We start from the raw sequence: 8,729 nt of genomic DNA, 5'->3' as shown, positions 1-8,729 counted from the left end.
AATCACGTTATTTTTGTTTCCCAAAATCTGTCATCACGCTCGACAATCGTGTACTTCAATCCAAAGGGTGTTCACACAGCAAAAATGCAATACTTTCTTTGCATTATATGGAGTTGTCCCTGCACTTGGAAGTAGTACGCGTGGGTAATTATACAGTAATAGGGACCACCCTCCGATGACCTTGACCTTGACATATGTTGTCAAGGTCACCCTCCTGAGTGACCTTCGGAAGGTTTTAGCCGTCGCTCGTTATTCGTTAAAAAGTTATTAACCAAAAAAGTTTCGAAAATATAGCAGCTATTTTGAGTATTGGAAGGCATAAATAACTAATACGCATACACTTTTCACGCGAACCGAGGTTCACGCACACCCCCCCCCCCCCGTGCTTTCGGGGGAGGTGCGGTAGCCCCGAAATAGTTCACGCATACACTTTTCACGCGAACCGAGGTTCACGCACACCCCCCCCGTGCTTTCGGGGGAGGTGCGGTAGCCCCGAAATAGTTCACGCATACACTTTTCACGCGAACCGAGGTTCACGCACACCCCCCCCCCGTGCTATCAGGGGAGGTGCGGTAGCCCCGAAATAGTTCACGCATACACTTTTCACGCGAACCGAGGTTCACGCACACCCCCCCTGCTTTCGGGGCTACCGCACCTCCCCTGAAAGCACGGGGGGGGGTGTGCGTGAACCTCGGTTCGCGTGAAAAGTGTATGCGTGAACTTTTCATGCGTGGAAAGTTAATATGTTGATAAATTGTTGATAAATTGAAGTCTTTTTGTTAAAGCAGAGAATACCTCGTTTCGCGTGAAAATCGCTACTTTACCAAAAAAATAAATTACAGGACGAAATGATAATAATTACTATAATATTTATTCATTTATATTTTCTATTAAAGGATACATAATGGACATTATTTTAAAAAAAGCATCTAATCGTTCATGAACATCGTATGCTTTTTTAAACATAAATTCTGCTAAATAATGATTAAAATGGTACTCTTTACGACCATATCGTGGAATACCTTCGCGAATATCTCTCCATAAACGTTCTATGTTTTGGGTATGGACACCCGTATTTGGATCAACAAAATTTTGAGAATGATTGACTACGCTATGTTGGTATGTTTTTTTGTCGATTTTCTCGTAGGCTTTCCAACAATCGCTGTAGATTATTGACCCAGGAGCAATGTATTTTTCAATCAACGGCAATAGCACTTCTGCACTACGAGATACAACTGGCACGACAAACATCTTTTTCGTGCCCCGTTGTACACCACCAAAAAGCCATTGTCCTGTGATCAATCGTCCACGATGGTATTTGCGACGTCCAAATTTAGCTTCATCAATTTCGACGATGACTCCATTTCCACCAATTTGATTTTGTTTGTGCATCAACCATTGATTCATGAGCTAAAATGCCACATTGTCGTATTTAAATATTATACATGTAGATTTACGAATAAAATCATTAGGACATAAATTAATTACCTCCCTTCAAAAGTTGGTCCAATCAACTGCTGTGCATGGTGAAATATCGAGCTCCTTTTCCAAAAATCTTTGTCGAGGGCTATTCATCATCATGATATAGCATTTTAATCGACAACTTACAGCAATATTTATAAGGCCTTGCGCAAACCAAGTTCCGGTTAAAGCACTTATTTTGAAATTACAAATTAGTTTCTTGCGCTTGCGTTTTTGTACTTGTTTATAATAATGTTGTGTACAATGTATAGTTAATGGTTGTCCACCTGTCATTTCTACAACATTATTGCAACGCGGACACTTCACTTTTGTGCGAATAACATTCTTTTCGCATAAATACTTCAACAATTCGTTGTAATTTGTTGTTAGTGCGAGAAATTCGTAAAATTTCATATTTGACAGTTCAACAAGTTATTTGTACGAAAACCTGTCGTATACTGGCTCATTTTCGAAGAGTACAGTTTGAAATTTGTAAGAAATATCAATAACAGTAAGAAGGATATTCAAGGACAACTTACGAGTATGCTTACAATTAGTATGTTTACACTTTTCACGCGAGACATTGTCACGGGTTCGTGGCATGCTTACGAACTCGTTTATATATATAAGACTTCAATTTATCAACAATTTACTGCTTTAAATGTTGTGTTTTGGTAAAGCAGCGACTTTCTCGCGAAATAAAATATTCTCTGCTTTAAAAAAAAGACGTAATATTAGTCGTTTATGCCTCTCAATACTTAAAATAACTGCTATATTTTCGAAACTTTTTTTGTTAATAACTTTTTAACGAATAACGAGCGACGGCTAAAACCTTCCGAAGGTCACTCAGGAGGGTGACCTTGACAACATATGTCAAGGTCAAGGTCATCGGAGGGTGGTCCCTATTACTGTATAATTACCTTATTGCATCGATGGGAGACACTTGCCGCGCTGCGTAAGGACATTTTATCTCAACGATAGTATCGTCTCCGACAATGCCGTCAGGCGTTGCGGCAAGATATGGGATATTATCATTGATAAATATTCCACAATCATTAATTTTTATTCCCAACTCCACCTGCAATTGCTCTCATGCCACTATTTCTTTTTCTTTACCACACTCAACAGCCACATTCGTCAATTGAGGAGGGTACAGAATTGTTTTAACAAGATTTTGACACGAAGTTGTTTCTCTTCTACTTCAAACTTTTGCAAAGTTTGAAGCAGTGAGAAAATTTCGCCGTACGTTGTGCCACATCGGGTTTTCATGCTGACCCCGTGTAGCACATTCCAATACAACATTATTGCATTGCTGATATTTTAGCATTCGATAATGAATAGATTTCAACTGTTCGTACATATGACCTTCTATATCTGGGACCCTATTCTTGAATTCGTGATATAATTATCGCATGCGGAAAATATCGCACGGTCGACCGTATCGCATGCGACTTCAGTCATACTCTCAGCTGTCATGCGATAAATATTGTGTGCGATAAAGGCTGTGTTCTATAAATTATGTGATATCTTACTTGAAATTGGTGAAATGCAAATTAGTACAGTTAAAAAATATTAATTGTGAAAATCTAATTAAAATGGCATTGGCGTCAAATAAAGTGAAGAAACGATGTACATATGTTAATGAAGAACAAAAAAATTTGCTGGTTGGTAAGTATATTTGCTCTCAATTTGTACCAACAGTCTAACGAAATTTGCTTTAAATTCTCAGTTAACTCGTTGAGCTCGTTCAGTTGAAAATTTGCAATTTGTATTTAAAGACACTTAATGAGTTAACGAAATGGGTAAGAACTCAGACACAATGCGAGGAATAATGCACGTCTATTAAAAAAAGATGCGTCTGAGCCCTAATAGCTGCTTAATAGACTGCTAATTATTATTTATTAATCTTTTAATACAGTCATGCTCTATAATATATATTTGAATTGCAGAATTTATGCGTAAACATCCGGAGCTACAGAGTGGAAAGTTTTCTGCAACGTTTAATTATAAACATGCTCAAAAATTATGGGAAGAAATAACAGCAGAATTGCATGAAATACCTGGTGCACACAAAGAGTGGAAACAATGGCGAAAAGTATGTATTATATTGACAGACAGCCAAACTTCTTTGTAAAGAGAAAAAATTATATACTTTAAGCGTCGTCTACAATCGCAGCAGGAGTATACAGTAAAACGTAAGTAGTAAGTTATTGACTAATGGGATTTTTACAATTCAAGAATAATCGACTGTGGTTGGTCAATAGCTTACTGCTTACGTCTTACTGCATACTCCTGCTGCCATTGTAGACGACGCTTTAAGTAATCTGATTGTCTACTTTCTGTATCAGACTTGGCAAGACATGCGAAGTTCCACTAAAGCCAAAAATGCTTCGATCAAGAACCATGCGAAAAAAACTGGTGGAGGGCCTGCGTCAAGTCAGATTTTAACCGAAACAGATCAAAATGTTCTGGCACTTATGGGTTCAACAGTTGTGGAAGGACATAAGACAGTTCAAGAATCCAACGTGAAATTTGTAAGCAATCTTTGTTGTATTGTATTATAATATCTGAAACGTATTAAGAAATCATAATATTAAAACAGAAAATATGCGTAGGGTAGACCGGAGCACGTTGTCACACATTTTTAAAAATATTTTTTGTATTTTTTACATTCAATATTTGAGAGTACTGTGATATGCCAAAATTTCGAGTGAATCCTCTGCTTCAATTGGACAGTATCGAATTTAGTGTGATTGTTACTCTACAGTTGTTACATAACAATAAGTAATGACAGGTCGCTTGTGAGCGGGGCACGTTGTCACATTGAATGTAATTGTATGCAAAATGTTATCCATACTGTATTCAACGTAAATATCAATATATTATAGTGCGCTGCAATGTAAAAAAGTAAAATCCTTTACAGAAACATTTATTTTATTTCAAAAAAGTACAAAAAGCACGAAGTTTTCGTCTTAATCTAAATACAAGAATTCCACTTGAATGCGCAACTTATTGATACACATTTTTTTTTATAATCATGTCTGTGATTAAACATAAAATATTTTTACTCGTTATCGTCATCCGAAGATTCTTTTTATCCACATTCTATATTATACGATTATAAAGGTCTATTTTGAAAAAAACATAAGCTTCATGTCCAATACGTTGAATATTAGACAATAAAATTTTACTTACGGTCGCAAAAAACTTTCAAGTTGATTTTACGTCAACACGGCTAGAGCTATCTCAACACTGTAAACACACGAAAGATGGGCATACACTAACACGTTTTGAGAATGACGAGTGCTGCCCTTTGGTTATTAGTTTTTTAAATAAAACCGATGTGACAACGTGCCCCGGTCTACCCTATACATTGATATTTTTTTGCAGGAGTGGATTACAGGAGTAGATGATTCAATTATATTTGAAATCGATGATAGTGAAGATAAGGAAAATTTTCCCATAAAAGACAAAAGTCAAGAGATAACGCAGTTTTCCGAGCCACAACAGTCATTGTCTTCTCAAAATTATCATTGCAGCAAATTCGAAGATAATAACTCACCAAAAGAAAGCTTAAACAACAATAATGACAATTACAATGATAACAATAACAAATCTTTAACAAAAATAACAACTGCATTAGAAACACCAATCAATGTAGTCAACAACGCATCACACATTCCTGTAACGCCAATTTGTAATGACAATCAGAATGATAACAATAACAAATCTTTAACAAAAATAACAACTGCACTAGAAACACCAATCAATGTAGTCAACAACGCATCACACGTTCCTGTAACGCCAATTTCAAAATCGATTACCATAAAAGGAGATGTTAAAAGATCTGCTTCACAAAGATATAACAAATCAATAGAACAAACTGAAAAGTTGGCGAACATTTCGCAGATAGATAGCACAATACGAAAATCGTATTACAAAAAAAAATTAAAACTTTATAAGAAGGAGTTAGCTCTGAAAGAAAGAGACGTCATTGCCAAAGAAAATATATGCACATTACTGAAGCAATTTGTGAAAAAAGCAAATAATAACTAAGATAAGCTAAGATGTAGGCTGTGAAAATGAACATTAGTGTGTTCATAAGTAAACAAATGTTCCTATAAGCTATGTTGCGTATAAAAATTTTTACGTATGTTAAAAAACTTAAAGATAAGAGATTAGTTATTTTATGTTCAGTTTTTTATTGCCCGATGACTAATTATAAACTGATTATAATTATAAATGTGATTATTGTTTGTACACATGGTTATGTGTATACATATATACAAAAAATACAAAATATTGTCAAGAGAAGTACTGTCGTATTAAATTATTGCGAATTCTTCGTCCAGCTATTAGTTCGTGATTTCTATTTAACATATCTATCCCCGGTTCATTTACATCCTCTATACCATCTTGACCACAGTCCAATACTTCATCTTCTGCTTCAGGTAAGGGCATGTTGTCCTGAATGCACATATTATGCAACACTGTACAAGCATTGATAATTTTCGAGCATACATCTGGCTGGTAATGTAAAACCCTATGTTTCAACAGGCAACGAAATCTCATCTTCAAGACACCATTGCAACGTTCAATAAGTGATCTAGTGCTCATTTGCAGATCATTGTATCTTCTCGTTGCAATATTAGGATCATTGTTTATTATTGGAGTCATCATCCAAGGTCTAAGCGCATAACCAGAGTCACCTGTATGTAAAGCAATATAATGTTATCCATTTAAACTGAAAACAATATTTAATGATCACTTTGATGATTACATATTACCTAATAAGAAAAACCTGTGTCCACGATTGTAAATATCTTGCATTATAGGAAGAACATTACTATTATTCCAGATATACGAATCGTGAGTGCTTCCAGGATATCGGGCATTAACATTCATTATCCTAAGATCAGTATCACATATCTGCAAATAAAGCTGTACTTGTATGATTTGTGTAATAATATAATTGAATTTTGTGTTAATGCACAATCTCACCAATTGTACGTTAATAGAATGATATCCTTTTCTATTCACATATATATGTTCAGGATAATTTTCGTCTTCTTTAGGAGGTGGAAAAATTGCTACATGAGTGCAGTCTATACAACCAATCGCTCCTAGAAAGCGATGATTTATCCAAAATCTATGTATATATACACATAAATAAATATGTATTACATTACATTATATATATACACGCACACGCACACGCACACGCACACGCACACGCACAGGCACACGCACACATATGTCACATATATATATATATATATATATATATATATATATATATATATATATGTGATAGAGCATGATTGTGTGCACATAATCCTATAAATATAGGATAATGTGCACATTAATTAATGTATAATTTATATATATATATATATATATATATAATGTGATAGAGCATGATTGTGTGCACATAATCCTATAATTATAGGATAATGTGCACATTAATTAATGTATAATTTTTCTCAATATATCCTCACTTGTTACGCAGTTGTTGCAGCTCCTGAAGGTTATTAGAAAAGCGCACCCAATTGTTAAATATCTCTAGTAAATTAAGAATATTAGTCACATTTCGAATACATCTACTGATCGAAGGTTGACTAATAGCCATGTGAATATTTTTTCCTATGCAATTCTGATAGCTGCCTGATGCATAAAAACGTAATGCAGCTAAAACCTAAAAAAAATTTTTATTATAATAAATAATTTATATTCTGCATGTGTTGTATATACTTGTACAGTTGCGTCCAAAGCTGAAGATCGTGACGGTTCTATTAAATTGTCTTCTACAATATTAATTAGCCTGTTTGTTGTTTCTTTTTTCAATCGAAAAATATTTCTAAACTGTCGTTCTGGTAATTCAAATGGATCATCTCTTATGTGAAAACGCGGTCTTTCATTAAAATTGTAAATATTTTCCAATTGTTCAGCGATATGAAGCTGAACAGCATTTCTATATGCCATATCCATTGCCACCATAAATTTAATTCACTTCACATCGAATAACTTCACTTTTGTCACACTCGATATCAACCGTTCGATATTTTCTCGCATACGATACATCTCATTCAAGAATACCATTTAGTATCGTATGCGATATCCCATGTGATATCTAGGATCCTTGTTTCAAGAATAGGGTCCCTGGTCGTTCGGCATTTGGTCCGTAATCTTTATCGCACGTAAATGTTTTAGCAAAATATTTTGATGTACGAACAGAGAGACCTAATTCTTTTGCCGCGTGTGTGCGTTCTTGATAAGTCTCAATTTTTTTATATTTCGATTTTCTACAACATTTGTACATGCAGGTGGTTCTTTACTCATTACACGAAAAGTAGAACTCAATGTTTTCCTACTATTAAATTGTACTACAGAAGTTTTCACGCTCGTTTGATAAAAGCCTCTCCTCGCAAAATGTATACGTTTACCGCCAATAAATTTACTAATAATTCCATTGCAACTTTCCACGGAATTACTAGTAAATTAATATAATAAACTATTAGCATTGTCTATAACGCGTTTCATTGCAATTTCTAATTTTAAAAATAACCCTGCCTTCTGCAATTGGGGCACAAGATTTATTTCACCTTCTTTTCGTTCGCCAGTACAAAAATATTGAAGGGAAGCGCAATCTTTATGCTCACCAAATACATGGCTCAGTACATTTTGTAAATCTGTTATTAAATCTGCGACTTTTTGCTTCCAGGATGCTTTACTATTGCGGCGATACGTTATAGCCTTTACTACAGCGTTACGAATTTTCATCATGCTGTTCGTAACGATTTTTTTTAATTTTGCGATATTTCTATCACCACCACTACCCGCTTCGCGAATTTTATTACACAGATTTCGGAGAAGATGATTCGTGCATTCAATCTTCTTCACAACAATATTCGGATACGGTGGAAAATCTTTCAATTTTTTTGCTACATTACTATCTCCGTCACCGATATATCTATCATAAATTAATCCATGCATTTCTAAGCTAAGCCGGAAGCCTTCGAGGATTATATCGCTTTCCATACTTGTTGAGTTTTGATTATTTCCCCAATTTTTAAAACATTTATTTTCTTTCGGTTTTACAGAAAGTTTTGCTGCTCTTGCGCAAATAACGCAATATTTATTTCTAACGCCAACAAATAAAACTTTTTGCGAATAATGTCCCGTAATAATAGCTGCTCCAGATGGAGAATCATAACTGCCGCTGCGGTAGAATCTCTTCATCCACGAGCCGTCTGTTATTACGGGTATAT

General features: G+C 35.0%; 1 protein-coding gene across 1 annotated transcript; it reads right to left on the bottom strand.

Annotated features, from left to right (window-relative positions):
- Positions 1-5,625: 5,625 nt before the first annotated feature.
- LOC139823592 (putative nuclease HARBI1) lies at positions 5,626-7,449 on the bottom strand. Its single transcript, XM_071796123.1, has 5 exons — positions 7,213-7,449; positions 6,960-7,156; positions 6,463-6,610; positions 6,249-6,390; positions 5,626-6,170 (listed from the first exon to the last, which is right to left on the bottom strand). The coding sequence occupies exons 1-5, from the start codon at positions 7,447-7,449 to the stop codon at positions 5,767-5,769; spliced, it is 1,128 nt and encodes a 375-aa protein (XP_071652224.1). The 3' UTR covers positions 5,626-5,766.
- Between the last annotated feature and the right edge of the window lie 1,280 nt (positions 7,450-8,729).

The sequence above is a fragment of the Temnothorax longispinosus genome, unplaced genomic scaffold (assembly GCF_030848805.1).
Source record: "Temnothorax longispinosus isolate EJ_2023e unplaced genomic scaffold, Tlon_JGU_v1 HiC_scaffold_14, whole genome shotgun sequence".
In the NCBI taxonomy this organism is placed as follows: Eukaryota; Metazoa; Arthropoda; class Insecta; order Hymenoptera; family Formicidae; genus Temnothorax; species Temnothorax longispinosus.
This window is presented reverse-complemented; position numbering and strand designations above follow the sequence as displayed.

Coding starts and splice junctions, on each gene's coding strand:
- LOC139823592 (XM_071796123.1), bottom strand. CDS start 7,449: ATGGATATGGCATATAGAAATGCTGTTCAGCTTCATATCGCTGAACAA. Junction 6,611..6,959: donor CTGCAACAACTGCGTAACAA/GTGAGGATATAT, acceptor ATATATACATAG/ATTTTGGATAAATCATCGCT. Junction 6,391..6,462: donor ATTCTATTAACGTACAATTG/GTGAGATTGTGC, acceptor CTTTATTTGCAG/ATATGTGATACTGATCTTAG.